The following is a 21,931-nucleotide window of genomic DNA, read 5'->3' as shown; positions in this document are numbered from 1 at the left end:
AAAGGTTGTTTCAATGTTCCTTGATCAACAAAAGGGATTTTCAAAGATTACAAAGGGATCCATCAAAAATATTTTGCACGAAAACTTTAATGGATCCAAAAAATAACTTCTACCATCACACATAGACATAAAAGCTTTGCCTGAATATGGTGATTAGTTCATAATCATAGCTGTTGGTTGGTTAATGAACATTAAACTCACGTCTTACAAAACCTTCTTATCTTTTTTGCTAAATATTGAAGACATCAAATCAAAGAGGACAATCAATCAATTACTTTTGTTCAGTCCACAGAAAAACAGGAAAAGAAACGCAAGCAAACCAATAACCTAATATTGAAATAAATTTTTTTAAATAAATAATTGAAGTAATTATTGGATGATGGTGGACGATGAAAAGAACTGATGTCAAATACAGTTTCAGTGGCAAAAAAATACAAAAAATTTTCAAAACTCTTTTAAAACCCACCACTGAATAAGTTGTATTTGTGCATTAAAATTTCAAGAAAAAACATGACCATAGATGCAGCAATCCCTCCCAGAAGAATAACGGCTGCAAAATAACAATCTATGATACCGACACTGATAAAACTGCCGGCCATCGACGTGCAAATCGGTTTCTTGGTGTAGATGCGGTTATTTTCTCGTCTCTGCATACCGTTCTCCCGAAGCAGGTGGAACCCCACTTTGAACATCTCCCTATACGAAAGATTCTTGCTTACCGCAAAATAGGGATCCACCACCTGGATGTAGGAGAGCTCTTGGAGATCGCATTTTTCATTCTCCGTGAATATTTCACCTATAAATAAGTTTTATTTAGATACAGAATCGATGTAACGGTTGCGATAATGACGCACTGACTAATTTATAGCCGGAGCCTGTCTCCATGTGGAAGGCGAACAAGCCCTCCTTCATTCTTCGTACTCCTTCGGTCATAGACATGTAACTCGACGGTTTTCCGGGTGGAGCCACTTTTCTTTCGTAAATGGCTTTACGAATCGGTTCTTCTGCCGTCTAAAAAAGATTAATTTCGATGTGTTTTTAAAAAAATTAATCATGATTGAAATCCGCAACTGTTTTAAAAGTATTTCATTAATTTGTTTTCTTTTAATTCGAACTCACGTCGTCAAAATGTATAATATATTGCCTACTGAAGTGTGTAAATATGTTTTAATATCAGGCAGTACTCATTAAAATAATGTATTACGTACTTTCTGTATATATCAAATAAAGAAACATCAACAAAATAGATCAAACTTATAACACGACTCTACGAAAAAATTTTCGTTCTTTGTCCTAAAGTTTATTTTATGATTTTCTGATTAGTTATGAACAAACATATTTGAATTGTTTATACATTTTAATTTTTTTAAATACATTTAGAAATATCGCGCGTTAAGAGAGGGATTTAAACGTTCACACAGCGCTGATAGATCGCACTAGAGTGATAAACAACGATTAGGCGTTTTCCGGTACAAATCTAGAATACCTTAAAATGTCTTTGCGAAAGTGTAAATATGATGCTGATGCATTTTGTCATATATGTGGCCAATTTATTAAAGTTGGAGATATAAAATATGAATTAAATAAATCTCACGATCTCTGTGAAGCCTACGAAGCATATTTTAACTGTCCTGTTCGGAATCAAGACAAGATATGGGCTCCACTCCAAAGATGTTTGGAAGGTAATCAGCAAATTTTAATTAAATGGTGAATTAAATATAACAGACGTATTAAATTCTGTTTCTATATTTTACGCTGGTACCGAGGTGAGAAAAGGTCAATGAAATTTGCAACACCAAGAATCTGGTGAGAACCAGAAGATTACGTTAACGACTGCTACTTTTGCAGTGTGAATCCGAGTAAAAGACATAGACGTAAAGATGCAAAATCTATCGAATATCCTGATCTGGAATCTTCTGCTCCAGTTGTATATAATCTGACACAATCAGTACCTGACCTACCGGAAAAATTATCTCGGAAAAGTATTTCATGTCTTAGTTCTCATGAAAGTAATTCCGATAAGTAGTTTTTACCTACACCAGAAAAACCAAAACACCATCTTATTACTATAGAAGATTTTAATGATATAATTCGGGATTTAAATTTTCCAGGAAGTAAAGCAGAGCTTTTGGGCTTTCGATTACAACAGTGGAATTTGCTTGATGATGACCTATATGAATACAATGAAAACATGATGGAAGACTACATTTGGGGTTTATTAAGAGATAGTACCTATGAACATAAACGAAAAAGTAAAAGCGTACACTTTTAAATCATTTCCTACTTTTTTGTAAGTTACTTTGATAGTAAAACTTAATAAAAATTATTAAAATGTTCATTTAAATGGTCTCATTTTCAATAGCACCACAGATTTTGAAAAATATCGTTCAAGCGGTTTCCTAAATAAAAAATCAAAATTTTTCATGCCATATCTTTTTTTTTTGTCTAATTACGGCCTCGAGAATTGGAATTTAATGGTTTCAGTCAAATTCAAATTTTATGTTGACCCGTGTAATTTAACTCTCCAAAAATTTAGATACTAATATAGTATACAAGACAGACCAAAAGGAGGTTTTGAAGTCTATGGAGCATTCATCGAGAGTTCATCAACTGTAGAGCGCAGAGCATTCCTCAATATTCGATGATTGTATAAATATGCAAAATATATGATATGCAAAATGCTTTACGGAATCGATATAATACTGGAAAATTATAATTCGGGCGATTAATTCAATACAAACACATGCAAGTTCTCTAAAGGTAAATAGATCTTCATTACCTCACACTTTGCACAACACCTTGAGGTTGTATCTATAGAAATTCGATTAGTGAAAAAATTAAAGCCTCAGATTGTCAGTCAGGTGGTTGTCTTCGTAATCCAAGCAAATGAGCGCTTGTTAACGTGCCCCAGCATCCTCTTTGGGCATGAAACTCACTAAATGGTTTACTTTTGAGATACCCTGTGTTAACTTACCGAAAAATAAAAACGATTGTAAACTAAATCGTCAACTCCTATCAGAAGCCTAGAGTTCAAGAGGTCTTCGAGGGTTTTGATGCTAGTAGACGACATTTGCAGCAACGCCACGATGTTTGCTGAATACGAAACATACAGGAACATCACCGCAATGAAAAGGAAGATGGTAGCTATTCTGCCGGGAGAACTGAAAATACCCGATGGTCCAACATCAAATCCTTCGATTACGAATGCATCTTTTTTACCTGTATGGTATTACGGACGCCCCCTGCTGGCACAAAGCCGCAAATATAACGAACACCACCTCCATGAAGGAATCGGTCAGCTCCGGTTCGGTACACACATCGTCCTGCAAGAATAGCACAACATGGTCAATAATCCTTTCGGCGCCTTCGCCATTTAGTGGTACCTCGATCTTGACGAACGTCTTCTTTTTCCATTCCCATTTGATGAGAACATAGAGTACGACGGTGACTATGACTATCAGTAACCCGCTACACATCCAAACCTTCGAATCGAAGGGTAGGGTGAATATATTGGAAACGTAGGATAATTTCGGTTGTCTGAACACAAACTTTGATCTAGTAGGCGAAACAGTGGCAATATAATCGATGATGCTGACTCGTTCTCTTGTCATAAACAAAGATGTTCCTAGAATCATAAATGTCACATCATACGACAAGTTTCCAGTCTGACACTTAAGCTTTTAAGAGGCCCATATGATTTTTGGACAAACCAATCCAAGCATCAAATTTTGTATATCAAAATTACACATGGTCCCAACTATTAGTTAACAAGTTTCAATGGTTTGGTTTTGCTATTTTCAAAACAATTTTTTTTATTATTTAATTATTACATTGTTACTAATCGTTTCCGTCTAACCTACAATTTGTCTTTAGGATAACTTAAATTTAGATATATAACTAGGAGGACCCATCGACCCTATCTCACTCTCTGCTGAAATAATGTTTATACATGTCACTGCTGTATTTTTTATTATATACACAACATTACACAAGATCAGATGGTTTGATTCTTTTGAGTCCGTGTCCTGTTCTGGTGGTATCCAAAAGCTGTAATACTTCAGTATTCTCATGAGAATGGAGTCTTTCCCCCATGCCCCCTTGTAATTGTCTTGAATTCTTGACACTGTGGGTGTATGAAGGTCTCTATGTAGGTAATCAGTCTTATAGTATTTCGGTGTACAGGACTTTGTTATGTTACTCTTTGCAGAACATCCCCATAATTGAACTCCGTATGTTCATATAGGTTTCAGTATTTGCTTGTATAATAACAATTTATTATTTACTGATAATTGTAATTTTCTTCCAATTAGCCAGTACATTTTCCTATATTTCAATTCCAGTTCTTTTGGTTTCTTCAATATATGTTAATTCCAGCGAAGTTTTGCATCAAGATTCATTCCGAGATATTTAGCGTTGTTGCTATATGGGATGATAGTATTATTTAATGTTATTGGTGTTTGTACAGTCTATTTATAGGCGAACTGCACATGTACAGATTTACTTTCATTAATTCTTATTTTTCAAGCTTGTGTCCAATTATTTATATTTTATTTTGTCACTTCTTCACTATTGTCTCCGATTGCTATAATTGCAGTATCATCAGCAAATGTAGCCATCGTAATATTCTCCATTTGTAGTATATCGCAAGTGTAGAGTAGAAAAAGCATTGGTCTCAGTACACTTCCTTGTGGTACACCTGCTTTAGCTTCTTTTATTGTAGAGTCAGCTTCTTCTTGTTTGACTCTAAACATTCTGGTTCTAATGTATGATTATAATAGTTCGGTGTGTTGTTTTGGTACCATTTTTTGTAGTTTATGAATAAAGCCTTCATGCCAAACCTTACCGAAGGTCATACTTTTTTACTTTCGTAGGCTTTTTCAATAACAACTGTTATTTTGTGGACCTGGTCAATTGTTGAATGTTCGTTAATAAACCCAAACTGGTGTGTTCGTATTAGGTTTTTTCTCTCTATAATATTTCAAAAACAGTAAATAAAAGTAATGATGGGCGTATGTGCTTTGTTTTGTACTTTGTTTGTTTGATTTAAAGAGACCTGCTGCCGAAGCTCATCAAGCCTTTTTATAAACTAATGGTTATGCTGCTTCGTCATATACCATTTATTGGTTTTGATTTCGACGATTTAAAAGTAGTCATTTTGATTTCAGTGACAAATAATACCCTGGAAGACCAAAAAAGTTCGAAGATAATGAATCGCAACACTCGTGAGAAACATAAAACCCACCTTAAACTCTCAAATAACTTTCAGACAGTTTAGCAGATGATTAATTGACGGTTTTCAAGCATTTAAAAATTGCGGTATCATTACTTATTAGACAAAAAGAAGTGGTTTCTGTGACATATTGTGACTGGCGATGAAAGTGGATCTAGTATGACAGTTCAAATTACAAAAAGCCATGGGTCAGTCCAGAAGAACCATGTTCATAAAGGTTTCATGTGTCTGTAGTGATATCAGGAAAGTGTAGTGGAATAGGATCTGTTAAAACTGGACGAAACAGTTCCTACTGATGTTTGCCGACGCCAGTAAAACAAACTGAGTGACATACTGCTGCAAAAAGAGCAGCTACAGCAAGTAACAGGAGTAAAAACCATCTTCTTGCATAGCAATTCCCAGATACACGTTGCAAAATGTATTAACTAGACAAGGCTCCTTCATACCACTTTTAAATCCTGAAGACGTGTGAAAATAGATTAATAGGATCAATATATCTTTGGAAACAGTGAGAAAAAGTTCTAAAAAATGATGGTATAATTTGATTAATTGTGTTACTGTTTCTAAACTATAAAATGATCAAAATATATACAGACACCTAACAAGTTCATTCTAGACAATATTCCAACACAGTTTTTCACAAATGGTAAGCTTCATTCTCTAGAACAAAGCAACAAGCTCGGTAAGCAATTAACATTAATTAACATAAATAACGACTGAAAACAAGATATTGTTACCACTGATGTCGGTTTCTCTTCGAGTCAGCAATCCCATCATTCCCGACCAATTGGACTGATTGTCCTTGTAACCCCACGTCCTCTGCACTTGAATGCTCAACGAAATGTTATAAATCGAAATCAGATTCTTCAACAGCGGATAGCAGACTTTCGACAAACTGTCTATATGTTTATCTCTACGAATAAAACCAGCTTTTACTTAGTTATTTCCCGTTAAGCATGCTGTACCTTGTATCAGTCAGGTGATTCAGTGATTGTGGATTAGTGATAACGAGACAGGCTCTCAAGCGAACACCCAGGCTCCTTCGCCTTTTCCACGTAATAACCTCGAATCCGATATTTTCGCGGAACTTTGAACGCTCGTCCCATTGACCATAAGGTTCTTCTAAAAGCTCCGTGTCCGACGCTTGTTTCTTGAAAAGTTTCTTAACGGTTACGTGGCCTTCCGTGACTTTTTCGCCGATATTTATGTCTGTGTCTACGAGAAAAGAGAAATTCCTCAACGAAGACACGAAGTCTTCTCCGTCTTCTTTGGTTGTCAAAAGTACCCAATGAAAAGGCGGCGCGAACAAGGACGCTTCATTAACCTGAAAAGAGTAGAAATGAGGTTTGTGTCGGGACTAAAATTTTCAGGTTGTACCCTTTTTAATAGTGGTAAAACTCCGGAACAGGATGTCTGCACCACCAGAAAATGCTGGTACGAAGGTACCGGATACTCCATCCTTCTCATACTAGTCGTGAGTATTCTGTTTGGGTGTCCTTGAACCGATAACGATTTTGCCGTTTCTCTTAAATCTGAAATATGATTAGTGGCACCTTCGCCAATATGTTCTTAATTTGTTTTATTAGGTTTGTGAAAAAGTTTCGTGAATATAACGTTTTTCTTATCTCAATTTTCAGTTTTTCGGAAATTGATTTACACAATTAGTCACAGTATTGCCCATTGCTTTTAAGTTGATAGATTAAATAATTGATTGTAAATTTGAACGAACTGCCAGAAAATAAAGTAGTTTGGGGAAAAATTAATTTCAGCTTTATCTGCTCAAATTTATTTATTTTGTACTACTTTTTTAGTGAGCATTTATCTTTATAGAAGGAGAAAAATCAGAATATGAAGTACTTTACCCCCTCGAAATTAGAGAAATGATAAAAGAAAGGCGAAAAGCTAGAAGAGTATGGCACAGAACCAAAAATGCTGCTGACAAAACTACGTTTAACAGAATTTGTAATCGGATGAATCAAAAGATCAATGAATATAAACAGAATTGCTTTCAAAAGTATGTAAGTGAATTAAGCCCACAAGCAGACAAAGATTATTCGGTATGGAAAGCAACTCGAAGATTTAAAAGACCAATTATTCGAGTACCGCCTATTAAAAATGATCGAACTGAATGGGTTCGAATCTATCATGGATACATCTCCTGTTTATCAACCCGATGTGGATCTAAATCTAATTTCTCCACTGGAAGTTGCCACTGAAATTGATAACCTCAATCCTAAAAAGGTACCTGGTATAGACGACATTTCACCTGGATTATTGAAAGAACTGCCACGAAAAGCAATCATCATGTTGACATATATATTTAATGCCTGTTTAAGGCTGAAGCATGTCCCGGAATGCTTTAAAGTTGCACAAATAATTATGCTCAAAAAACCTGACAAACCTGCAGAACAAGTCGAATCTTACAGACCTATTTCGCTACTACCTGCAATATCAAAGCTATTTGAGAAACTGATATTTAAACGTGTTAAACATTTGGTAACAATACCAGATTTCCAGTTTGGTTTTCGAAATCACCATTCAACAATCGATCCAGTGCACAGAGTAATTGCGGCTATTGAAAGAGCGTTTGAAGAAAAGAAATACTGCCTTGCAATATTCCTGGATGTCTCACAAGCTTTTGATCGCGTTTGGCCAAAAATTAATCTTTATAAATTTTCTGAGCAAACAACCGAACCAAGTAACTTTTAAACGGTGAGGAAAAAGTCCCGCTACCATTTAATTGCCTCTAACTTTGGTCAAAGAATAGATAAGAAAGCTTGGTTGTCATAAAATGTTAAATTGGTCTTTATATCATCCTTGGCTCGTTCTTGCGGCATATATTTACCTATAATAAAATTTCGACATCTACATAATACAATGGTTAAAGTGAAACTAGGCTAAACAACTCATAACCAAGATGGCGCGCAATCAAAATGGTAGCGGAACTTTTGCCCCACCTGTTACAAACCTCTTTTAGAGTTAGTTATAGAGTTATCACTCTTTCATCTAGAATGACTTACGGACTTTTACCATTTAAATGCTCTATAGTATAGCTCGAAATGATATTGAATGAGTTTTGCTAAAGATATGTGACTTTAAAATAATATGTTAGGAAATAATAATTTCCTGAAACTTATACGACAATAATCTCTAAGAAAAGTTAAAATGTAATTGGAAAAAACACAAAATTTAATAAATAAACAAAAAGAAAACGATGATTCAACAAAATAAGATCTAATAAATGTGGATTACTCTTCAAAGCGCCTGAAATCTTATTTGAAACATATAAGGGTTCATTTTACCATTTTTGTTGCAATCGTATAAAGTAACTTTCACATTATCTCCGTGATATTCGACAAAATCCAGAATAAACCGGGAATAAGCCCCAGTTCGGTAGATCGCACAGCTGGTGAGGATTAAATAGAGCTCTCTAAATCCCATGCTTGCATAACGTCGACTGAGAACAACAATCATGCAGTCAAAACCGGATACTTTTCGGGAATGTTAATAAAATAAATAAACGTATAATTTGGATAAGGAAACGATATGTTCGAGGATTTACGGTAATGCATGGCATGACTTTGATCCATATTTTCTGGGAAAATTACTGCATTTATGCTCTATTAAATGCTATTTGTTCAGCTGGCTAGAATTTACGAATATTTTCAACGGACAAATACACAGGATGGACAAAATTATATGAACCCTTGATATATTCAAAATGTTTGATTATTAATATGGTTTTAAGTCACCACTCACTATTAAAACAGCTATAATCCTTCGCGCAATAGATTCGAATATTGCCTGAATAGTTTCTAATTCCAAAACATCGGCCAGTTGCTTCACTGATGTTGAATATAGCAAACTACCCCTTACTTTCTTCCCATAGCGGGTCAGTTATGTTGAAGTCTGGTGATTGTGCTGGCCAGGGATGGTATTTGATGATTTTCTGACGCTCCCCATATCAACAGTGAACCATCTTGACGGTGTGTATAGGCATATTATCAGTTAGCCCTAATAAATTTGACAGCTATCGGATCATTAGTTTGTGAATTACAGCATTTTGAGTGAAGCGACTTTTGTTATTGTGAAAAGAAATGGAAACACTGCCCCAGGAAAATCATTTGTCTTTTGATTGTCACATACGAAAACATATAAAAAATCCACAAAATGATTTTAAATGGCCGTAAATTGAAACTGAATGAAATAGCAGACACTCTAAAGAAGTCAACTGAACGTGTACCCCATATCATTATCATTCACGAATATTTGGGTATGAGAAAGCTCTGTGGAAGGTGGGTGCCGCGCGAGCTCATTTTTGACCAAAAACAATGACGAGTTAATGTTTCGGAGCAGTGTTTGAAAATGATCAAGCGTAATAAACCCGAGTTTTTGCGTCGATATGTGACAATGGATGAAACATGGCTCCACCATTTCACTCCGAAGTTTAATCGACAGTCATCCGAGTGGACTACACACGATGGGATATTTTGGAATGAGCATGGAATAATTTTCATTGACTACCTTGAAAAAAAAAGGGCCATTAATTAACAGTGACTATTACATAGCGCTATTGGACCGTTCGAAGGACGAAATCGCCGAAAAATGGCCGCTTTTGAAGAAAAAGAAAGTGCTGCTTCACCAAGACAATGCACCGTGTCAAAAATCCATGTACTGAGCTTAGAATTGCTTCCTCATCCACCGTATGCTCCAGATCTAGCCCCCAGCGACTATTTCCTGGTCTCAGATCTCAAAAGAATGCTCGCTGGGAAGAAATTTTCGTCGAATCACGAGGCCTATTTTGAAGCAAAGAACAAATCGTAATACAAAAATGGCATCGAAAAGTTGGAGGGTCGCTATAATCAGTTTATCACCCTTGAAGGAAATTACGTTCAATAAAAAAAACTAATTTTGCCAAAAAGTGTATTTTACTACGGTAGGCCAGAGACTTTTCAATTGACTTGTTAATTCGCAGTATACCAATCAGTGATGTGAATGAGAGAACCTGCTACATATAGTCTATCCAAAGTAGCATGACTCAAATGACGAATGACTCAATTATGACGACAAAACGGTGCAATGTTGCCGAATTTTAATTTTAGCTTAGATATATAACAATATTCTAATATAAATAAAATAATGAAATAAAAATGTTATAAAATATAATTTATTTTAACATTATAGTACATTACTTATATATTATCGAAGTATTTAAACTACAGTTAATTAAACAGCCACCATGGTTTGTAGGTTAGAGATATTTTATTATATTAAATTGAACTCTTCTTTAAACCATCTATGGTATACCCTGGAGGCTCAAGCCATCCTATTAATAATTGTACATCCAAGTAACACATTTTATTTTTATTAGAGGACATATTTACCTTCTTGGGCCTAGTTCTTGTTTCCTTCTTTGTTATGTTTTCTTATCAAATCATTCTTTTATCACAGTGTCCTCAGTTTCGTTTATTACATTCTGTGTACATTTTTCTTGATAAAATTAGATTTAATCACTGTATTATTCCTAATTCCTGAAAAAATGTTATTTACAAAAAATGTATCTTTCAAATACTTCACTCTCTAATATGGTATCATCTAAACTTAATCTATGTTCTTCAAGCCATTAGGGCAGATTGTGGAATCACAAAGAGTAAAAAAAAACTTGCTTGTAATTTTCGTGAGGCTTCTTCACTCTAACCTCCGACAGCTATAATCGCAGTATCATCAGCAAATGTAGCCATCGTAATATTCTCCATTTGTGATATATCATAAGTGTAGAGTAGATAAAGCATTAGTCCCAGTACACTTTCTTGTAGTACACCTGCTTTAGCTTCTTTTACTGTAGAATAAGCTTCTTCTTGTTTGACTCTAAACCTTCTGGTTTTAATGTATGATTTTAATAGTTCGGTGTGTTGTTTTGGTAGCATTTTCTGTAGTTTATGAACAAGGCCTTCATGCCAAACCTTATCGAATTCTTGTGCTACATCTAAGGCAATGTAAATGAAGATTTACAGGGCCATTTCACATTCTTCTAATCATCAAGTATTCATATTCTATGATCGTTGCACTATTTATTTCATTATGTAAATATACAATATCGAAGTTATATGTAACCGGTTAAGCCCGGCTAAGCCTATTTGTTGTTTAGGCTGATATAAATTATTAGCAGAGTCAATAAGACCATACAATAGATTTCAATAAGACACGAAATTAATTGATTTCCTTTACTTCTCAGAAACAGATAATATAATAACTTTATAACTCGACATATCTGTAAATATAAAGAAAGAGTGAAAACAAAAAAATGTGCATCGAAAAAAATACGTATACAGCTAATGATGTAATGTAATTAGACATTTAAACCGATTAAATTATCTATGATCCTTCAAATCCCTTTAAATACTAACCTTTTACGGGCGTTGTGAATTGAAAATAGTTTTTAATCGTTTTGTGTTTCCAAATTATCTTTAATATAATTGATTACCATGGGAACGTAATTATCGTAAAAATAGAAACGCAAGTATAACTAAACGATTTTAATTTTTAATTTGAGCTCGAATATCCATATAAAGTATATATAAACCCTTTTTCTTTAAATGGCAATATTTTTTGTAAGTTTCAGCCCACTGTATCTACTACATCCTGAGTATTGAACACGCATATGGATGCTGATATCATCTCTTATTTGAAAACTAAAGATGGTATAAAATTATATAATGATAAATTAAACTTTTTTCATTATTTAACATGAAAATGAAGGAATGTAGAAAAAATATTATTAACCATTTGATTCTGCATAAAATTCTGTAAAATTGCTGTAATTTTCTTAAACCTAGGATGATTTGATCGAAAATGACAGAAAAAATCTTGAAAATGCCAAAAAGTGGCATATTTTTACGACTATATATATGGAAAAAGTGTTAAAATTTTTCATCTGTCGGATACAAACAAAATTCCCAAAACATATATATTTTGGGATGAAAGAAACGAAAATCCATGATAAATTGCCTTAGCACTTATAATTTTTGAGTTATGAGACATAAACAGAAAACTACCCATTTTTTAGAAAAACATTTTTCATTATTTAACATGAAATTGAAGGAATGTAGAAAAAATATTATTAACCATTCGATTCTGCGTAAAATTCTTTAAAATTGCTGTAATTTTCATAAACCTAGGATTATTTGATCGAAAATGAGAGAAAAAATCTTGAAAATGGCAAAAATTGGCAAATTTTTACGACTATATATATGGAAAAAGTGTTAAAATTTTTCATCTGTCGGATACAAACAAAATTCCCAAAACATATATATTTTGGGATGAAAGAAACGAAAATCCATGATAAATTGCCTTAGCACTAATAGTTTTTGAGATATTAGACATAAACAGAAAACTACCCATTTTTTAGAAAAACATTTTTCATTATTTAACATGAAACTGAAGGAATGTAGAAAACATATTATTAACCATTCACCATAAACCTAAGATTATTTGGTCGAAAATGAGAGAAAAAATGGCAAATTTTTACGACTATATATATGGAAAAAGTGTTAAAATTTTTCATCTGTCGGATACAAACAAAATTTCCAAAACATATATATTTTGGGATGAAAGAAACGAAAATCCATAATAAATTGCCTTAGCACTTATAGTTTTTGAGATATGCGACATAAACAGAAATCGAAGTTCAAAAATTGGAGGTTATAGAAAGAATATTATACCAACATTTATTTTACTTAAAATTTCTTATAGTCACTAAAATATTCTTAAATCTTTGATTATCTGAATGAAAATGAAAAAGTTGTCAATATTATTTTGGTATTTTGGTGCGAAAGGAACAAAAATTCACGTTAAATTGCTTTGGGATGTATAATTTTTAAATTATGTGATATGAACAGAAATACTCTCATATTTTGAAAATATATTTTTCATTTTATTAAGATAAAAAATATTATACTACCAGTGAATTCAGCATAAAACTACTTATAGTAAATTATTTCAGAGGAAATGGCAGTAAAAAATATGAAAAAATTTTTAAAAAATCTGACCCATCCTATTCTAAGGTGTAATAAATTGAGTAATCAAAATAAATCTCATATCCTAGTCGTACATGAAGACATAATCGATAAACTAGCATATCTACTATGAATCAGCCAAGGAATAAACATTGGAATGACAATGAAAACACAATTTTTTATGTTATTTATTTTTATATTTCTACAATAATTATATTCAAACTTCTAAATTATAATAGACATATCATATCGTAATTAGGTCATCCAATCAGGCCAGTCATTCCATGTAGGCCACATCAAAACCCCTAGTTTTATCCAATTCATTTTCAACCTCACTTGCATCGATAATACTCATTGACTTGACATGTTTATATCTTATGTAGTTATTCCAAGCCATCTCCAAAAACATTAACATTAAACTCAGACCTACTCCAACCGCCATAACTGCAAAATAAGATTAAATTATAAATATATAAACATTTATTGCTTTTAACATTTTGCTGACATTATAGAAATACCGGTATATTATTGTTATGCAAGTTTATGTAACAAAAATACATGTAATGTAATATATAATACATGTGTATGCAACAAAATACAACAATTTCAAGTCTTTAGAGCTATTTTGCATAAAACTTTTCATTCAGTTTCCTCAACTGCTTGATATTCCTGTTGCTCTTACAATTTTATATTATGTATATATATATATACGTATTTTATATAAACTTCCAAGGTCACTTGACGAAATTTCTTAGGAGAGAAGTATTATTATAATAAAATAATAATAACAAGACAAGGTAATGATTGTTAGTAAAAAGAAACATTTCAGCATTCATTTTTTTTGGATATGATACAAATGCTATAAGGACAATTTATTATATTTTCTATAATGTTGTGACTAATTAAAATCATCAACCAAATAAAAGCTTCAATCAGACTACAATATGTACCACAGCAGCAGAAAGTGACTGAAAAAATAGTGACTTCTAAACCAAGGAAGCCGCCTTATGAAACAGTCATGCCCAAATTACCAATCAATATCCAAATTATTTAAAAAACGTCTACTGAAAAGAATAATTACTGCAGAGAACATCTTATACCAGATCATCGGTAACAATATTCCGTGGTTGATGAGGTTCACAGAATAATCAATGTCATAGAAAAATCACTAGAAGGAAAGAAAGTTTGTTCACCAATATTTTTAGATGTTACTCAAGCTCTCGATAAAGTTTGGCGTGAGGGTTTGAACCATAAGAGTAAAATACTTCTACCTTTGCCAAAATACAATTCTTGGCGAAAAAATGGAAAGAATCAAGCACAAGCCGGTATATATACACCAGCAAATAGTTCCGTATGGAAATACAATCAAATATCAACAAGTATTAAAGCCAATGTAGACTTAGTATTCAATTATGGGGACTAGACAAAACAAAATAAATATCATAACATAGAAAGATTCCAAAACAAGGTACTACGAGCTGTTGTGGATGCTTCATGGTACATTGGTAACGACAATCTACCATAAGAACCTAAGGGTAGAATCTGTCGATAACGTTATGCACAAAGACATGAATAGAGGCCCCATCAGGACATCAATATTGAGATTTTCCATCTCCTAAGTTTTGTCAGAAGCTTAAGAAGAAACCATTTGATCTAATTTACTGAAGTTGTAGTAAAATTCAGAGCATTAAAAAAGAATGATAGAGATATTAAGCCTAAATGTCTATCGTAGAATAAGTACTTTCATTTTTAGTCCTTGCTTTAATTCAATGTCCTGAAGTTAGAAGTACTTTACAAAAATTATTGCTTACACAAGAATGCGCCATAACTATCGGCTATACCAACGCTTTCAAAGGTACCACCATCACTGTCACACTGGGGCTTTCTAGTGAACATTCTCCGATATTCACGGCTCCGTAAACCGACTTCATTGACTTTCTGCATACTGTAATGAAAAACTCATCAAAAAAGAATGAGAATCTCGCGGGATCTGTTACCTGGCTCTTAACAATTCCTTGTACGTGTTGTTCTTCTTCATCACCAGCCAGTAATCCACGTGACTGCTCTGGAACGGTATCTCCCGCAAGCCGCACTTCTCGCTCTCCAAAAACCAGTCGCCGACGTACTTGTATACCCTCGACGTGTCCGCGTAGAAGGCGAAAAACTCCCCCTTGATCTTACGCACCCCCTCCTCTATGCTGTAAAACACCGGCCGGTGCAACTTGTTCCAGAACTCGCGGTTCTTGTTGTCGAAATCGATGGCCTCGAAGTACTCCATCGAGACGTTGTTCTCGAACCCCACCGGTATGCGCGAGTCGAGCAGGTTCTCCAGGTGGTTGAGCCGTTCCGAGGTGGACTGCAGCAAGGCCACGATGTTGGCCGAGAAGGAGGTGTATAGGAACATCAGGGAGATGAGCGTGAAGATGAATACTATCCGGCCGGCGTTGCTCCGAGGTTCCGACTCGAATCCTTGCTGGGCCGCGGAACCAACCTCCATGAGGAATATGTCGACCGGATGAGGCCTGAAAGGATTCAGAGTACTGAAAATTTCAATAGTCTTGAACATTCGATAACACTAATCTTTATAGACTTCACTAAGGTCGTATTGACATGAGCAAGTGGTAATCGGATGGAGCCAATTATGTTGAATATGTCGCGTTAGAAAGAACTTCTCATTGTAAGTTTAAGAGGCACTTCTTCTAAGCTTCTTTAACCAATGAGGTCTTTCTGAGGTTTAAGTTTATCGCTTAATCAGAAACTTAATATTCTGTATTGACGCCTTTATACTGAAACACTGAGGTATAGCCACAGCTTTTTTAGTTCAGCACTTTTGTAAAACAATATACATTCATCGCCTATCACATTTTTTCATAAATACTCCTATTTGTAACAAGTCAATTGAAAAGTCCCCGGCCTGACACATAGATGGCGCTACTAGAATTAAATCCATATGTTTTTAGTTAGCCCTAACTCTAAAAAGATTGACAGCTGTCGGATCATTGGTTTGTGAATGATTGCATTTTCCGTGAAGCAAATTTAGTTATTGTGAAAAAAATGGATAAAAAGAAATTTCGCGTGTTGATAAAACATTGCTTTTTGAAGGGAAAAAATACAGTTGAAGCAAAAACTTGGCTTGATGCCGAGTTTCCAGACACTGCACCAGGAAAATCAACCATCAGGGATTGGTATGCTAAGTTTAGACATGGTGAAATGAGCACCGAAGACGGTGAACGCAGCGGACGCCCAAAAGAGGTTGTTACCGACAAAAACATTTAAAAAATACACAAAATGATTTTGAATGACCGTAAATTGAAAGTGAATGAAATAACAGATACCCTAAAGATATCAACTGAACGTGTACATCATAGCATTCACTAATATTTGGGTATGAGAAAGCTCTGTGCAAAGTGGGTGCCGCGCAAGCTCACTTTTGACCAAAAACAACGACGAGTTGATGATTCGAAACAGTGTTTGAAGATGATCAAGTGAAATAAACCCAAGTTTTTGCGTCAATATGTGACAATGGATGAAACATGGCTTCATCATTACACTCCGAAGTCCAATCGACAGTCATCCGAGTGGACTGCACAGGATCAACCCGCTCCAAAGCGTGGGAAAACGCAACAGTCTGCTGGCAAGTTTACAGCATCTGTATTTTGGGATGCACATGGAATAAATTTCATTGACTACCTTGAAAAAGGAAGGACCATCAACAGTGAAGGACGAAGGACGAAATCGCTGACAAACGGCCGCATTTGAAGAAAAAGAAAGTGCTGTTTCAACAAGAAAATGCACCGTATTGCAAGTCAGTGAAAACGATGGCAAAAATCTATAAATTGGGCTTCGAATTGCTTCCTCATCCACCGTATTCTCAAGATCTGGCCCCTATCGTCTATTCCCTGTTCTCAGATCTCAAAAGAATGCTCGCTGGGAAGAAATTTTCCTCGAATGAAGAGGTAATCGCCGAAACTGAGGCCTTTTTGAAGCAAAGGACAAATCGTAATACAAAAGTGGTATCGAAATTTGGAGCGTCGCTATAATCAGTGTATCGCCGCCAAAAAGATGTTTATACTCTGGTAGGCCGGGGACTTTTCAATTGACCTGTTATTATTACGGTAATCAGGGAAGGGCATATACAATACTCAACATAAATAGGATCCATTAAGTTTGTTTATTTCTTGTCATTTGATGGCAACGAATGGAAAATAGGTATTTGGGTTACTCTTTAAGAGTTAAATCTTCGTCCAGCAGATTTGTCACTAGGAGATATATATTCATTTCCATTATTTAATGGTGTTTTCCTTGTAGGAACTCGTATACAATCAAGTTACACACCTAATATATTATTAATCAGATTAAGTTAATCAGTCAGAATTAATCATTAAGTAGTAATCAGAAGAAACAGGATGTGGAGAATACGGCGTGTGATGTAGCATTTTAATGTTTCCAGGTATGTTTTAACCAGTGTTCGAGCCTTGTCCTGCTAAAGAATAACATTGTTGTGTCTTTAGTCGCACTCGAATTCGACTCAAACGTATCAATTATATTCATCGAGTAATGCCATCAAATCCTACTCAAATATTTTGTCGGTTCATAACGTTCTTTGTCTTCGGTGTCAAAATAACCGCTTTTAACATGTCAAAACCAGTATTCACGTGTTGAAATCGATGGAATATAGCTCCCATGAGCTTTACATAGCATTCGATGACCTTCAGCTGCTTCCTTCTTTAAGATGGAGGTAAAAAATAAAACCTCCCATAAATACGATTTACTCGGACGTTTTCAAGACACTGAAAAAAATGTTGAAAAAATGTCAAGCTTCGACGAAATACACTGAATAGTGAAGCCTGTCAATGAGGTATCTGTTGGAATGGAACAAAATGATACAACAATCTCAACATGCCAAAGGTAATGCTACCTCAGCGTAAATCTAGGCACCAAATATTCCTTAAACACCGGATCCGTCCATTCCCAATACTGGACCACGTAGGCAACAACGAATATAGCCACCAGGAGACCGAAACAGCTATACCAAACGTACGAATCAAAGGGCAGCGTGAACACATTGTGGATGTATGAATGTGGAGTCGCCCTAAAGATGAATTTCTTCTCCAACTTCATAGTTTTGTCCAGTAAATCGTAATGGTCAACGTCGCCGGACACAAACAGTATCGGAGACCCTAGAACAGGTAAAAATTGAGGCAACAATTAATATTTCAGGACTCCTGCGACCTCCAATCAAATACTGTCCCTGTTTCACATCGTCCAACATTCCCAGATGATCGATGCCGTTGAGGCGTGTAGTGTTGAACGAGCTTCTAAAGACCTCCGTTTTGGTGGCGCTGAGGAGATAGTAGACATGTTGGAGGATAGCGTGGTTGTATTTAGTTGCTGAATCCACTAGAATGTTATATCTGCAAACAACAAAATAGCTCATATAGTCTATCCGAGGTAGGAGTGAACCCACGTCATCAAGATGTATAGTGTATTGCCTAGACAATATGTTCCTTATCATTTTATTCCTTTTAAAGAGAGATACAATGTTGTGTGATACGTTCAAAGAATTACTACAAACTACAGATTACGACAGTAGATATGCAGGTCCAGAAAGATATACAGGCAAGAAATGTTGGGGTATGTAGAAAGGATTATATACAACACCACTCGGTTTGGATCAACTCTATCACACACAGAAGAAGAAATTGACAAATAGTGGAATTCTGAACTAGTGTTAGATTGGAAGTTAACAGTTTAGTTATTGACTTGAATACTTGCTTAGAATGTGACAGTAAGCGAATGAAACTTTCAGGAGAGTGGAAACAATTAGAAGTGAGTATATAATTAATATAGAATAACTGTAGAAAACCATATTGTGAAGTGTGACAGAGGTATGTGCATATATATGTCTGAGAGACTGCAAGAAAAATATACACAGGTAGTATCAGAAGAAACTAAGTAGATATATAGTGATATCAGAAAGATGTGACAAGAAAACGAAGCAACGATGTTCTGTAATGAAAATAAAATACATTACTTGGATGTTTAATTGTTAATTAAGTGGATTATACGCCCAGGGGATACCATAGGTGGTTTAGAAAGAAATTCAATGTAAATACAATAAAATAACTCTAACCTACAAACTATTGTTGCTGTATAATTAACTGTAGTTTAAGTCTTTCGATAATATATGCATTGGAGTACTATAATATTAAAATAAATTATATTTTACAATATTCTTGTTTCATTATTTTATTTATGTTCGAATGGGGCAACATTGCATCGTTTTGACGCCATAAATTGAGATGACGTGGTTCACTGATACTTTGGATAGACTATATATTCGATTTAGGCCGCTGAAAAAAAATCCACCTACTTATAATGATTCACATGGGCGACAGTATCATTATCATCAACCACATAGGAGATAGCAACGTCAGCGTCAGTAACTTTCCTGAATCTATTTCGATCAACTCGCATCTCAGTGTATCCATCATCAACACTCCAATATCCCACGAAAACCTCGCTAAACCTATTTAGTTTGAAAGAAGACCTGTAGATTTTCTTCACAGAATAACCGTAGGGGTTCCTTTCGAACAGAAAGATATTGCTGGTGATGGGAAAGTTGAAACGTGATAGATCGACCATCGATGATGTTCCTAGTAATAACCAGATGAATGATAGCGCGAATAGTCGCTTAGTTTCGGCCTGAAATTGATCAATAATCAAGTAACGTCCATTGGGTTGTAAACTACGAACTTCTATCAAAACATTCATGGACTTGGGGCAGGCCAAATCTAAAAAAATGTTAGCCGGTTGCTTCAAGTTCCACTCCAGGTAAGGGGTATCGAAATTAGATGTCATGGTAAGATTTTGCAGTGTTTTTTGAAAATATTTTCCGTAATCTACAAAAATGGTTCAGTGAAAGTGTTGCGGTTATTTCCTAAAAGTGTCTCTCACCATATTCCCAACATGATACCAAATAAATTATACGAGTAGGAGAATTCGACTTCAGAAAATCATTGAGCATAAATGGCAGATCGCTGTGATTCGCAACCACTGTTCCTAGAACATAGAATATCGCGTATAATAATTCGTCTTTTGGTAACATGTTGCTTCTTAGGACGTTCGATATACTGGCTTCTTTACTGGGTCACAGCTGAAATATTTATCCCGCTATAAAACCGAAACCGCTAGTTTCAATAGATAATTGCAGATAATGTTTTGTATGCCGTGTTATTTCCATGAAACCTGTGCGGAATACTAGTAATCGCATAAGGGATAATACCCATGTCGTTTTTAGTAAGAAAATTACGTGTTTGCTTTCGTTTGCTAGTCAGTAATTTATTTTAACCAGAATGAAATGAAGAAATAATACACAATTAAAATATTTATAGTGTTGGCAAGAACGTTCCTGTTCTCGTTTATTAAATTAATTATTTTTAATTGTTAACATGTTGCAAACTCATGTATAGTTCATCCAAAACAACAGTAAAATTAAGTAGTCACTACTACTGTCGGTACTAGTTTTGTAACAATATTGTTATTCTTCTTTCTTATATTATTCTAATTAAAAACCTTAACTGACCTATGGGTCTGAACATGTAACTAAATTTGTCTATAAAGTTTGCAGGGTTGTCAAATGTCTGCAAAATTCTTCAAAACATTGTATTTAAAAATTTCGGTAAATAAATTTGAATTAAGAAAGACTTAAGGAATGCATAACTGGTGATGAAAATATGCATCAGTTGAACTAACCTAACTAACTAACAATGAAACTAACTACATAATTTGCATATAAGAAACACAGGATGAGTAGAAATAATTATGAATTTTAAATTTAAATTTGTAAACATTTTAAAACATTGATAAATGTTAAAGTGTTTAACGAATAATGTTATAAGACATGTGAATATATGACATTTTAGAGCATTTAACGGATCAGTTAAAAAGTCCCCGGCTTATCATAGTAAAACACATTTTTTTGGTAAAATTAGTTTCTTTTATTCAACATAATTCCCTTCTTTGTGACATATCGAGGCGAAAACTCGGGTTTATTACGCTTGATCATCTTCAAACACTGCTCCGAATCATCAACTTGTCGTTGTTTTTGGTGAAAAGTGAGCTCGCGCGGCACCCATTCAAAATCATCAATTAACTGTTAAGGCTTCTTCCTACTGAATCACTTTTGTTTGCTCGTATATTACTTTTGATTATTCAGGTTACACAAACGTATATTATCTTATTTTAGTTTTTTTATTAGTTACAACAGTTACAACATCAGTTTTAACGAATAGTGATATTGTGTAAGTCTGCATATAGTAAACAACAGGTTAAATAAGCTCTACCTAAATAATATGATCGTCACAATTGCCAATGTTTACCCATCCGGACTGAAAAACCCTACCAATTTCTCTAAAACCTTTACTCCAAAGTAATAAAACTGCATTTGGTCATCCTACATTTCAAAGGAATTATGAATAAACAGGTCAGGTTCAATTCCTTTTTAATATTTTTCTTTTCACAGTTTTTTCTTCCATTGTTTCGTGTATATCGTCATAGTTCATCAGTTTTTCGTTCTCTTGCTTCATTCACATTTTTAAAATATTTATTATTGTAATTCGCCTCAGGTTTCTGTTAAAATGTTTACTATTGTGCTGTATTGATTCTTCGTTCTATTTAATTTTTT

At 34.5% G+C, this 21,931-nt stretch overlaps 1 protein-coding gene across 1 annotated transcript; it reads right to left on the bottom strand.

Annotated features, from left to right (window-relative positions):
- Positions 1–455: 455 nt before the first annotated feature.
- Positions 456–20,437, bottom strand: LOC143199880 (uncharacterized). Its single transcript, XM_076410000.1, is given in 17 exon segments — positions 456–796; positions 855–1,011; positions 2,975–3,219; positions 3,221–3,323; positions 3,384–3,625; positions 5,968–6,143; positions 6,196–6,554; positions 6,608–6,762; positions 8,533–8,687; positions 13,524–13,689; positions 15,057–15,190; positions 15,243–15,767; positions 18,164–18,425; positions 18,478–18,659; positions 19,619–19,950; positions 20,002–20,147; positions 20,203–20,437. Coding segments are annotated over 17 exon segments (3,831 nt in total). The 5' UTR covers positions 20,354–20,437.
- Positions 20,438–21,931: the final 1,494 nt, after the last annotated feature.

This window comes from Rhynchophorus ferrugineus, unplaced genomic scaffold, assembly GCF_030347505.1.
Source record: "Rhynchophorus ferrugineus isolate W39M unplaced genomic scaffold, kcgeb_rfMv2 rfM7, whole genome shotgun sequence".
Classification (NCBI taxonomy): Eukaryota; Metazoa; Arthropoda; class Insecta; order Coleoptera; family Curculionidae; genus Rhynchophorus; species Rhynchophorus ferrugineus.
Note: the sequence above shows the minus strand (reverse complement) of the source record. Positions and strands in the feature narration are given on the sequence as shown.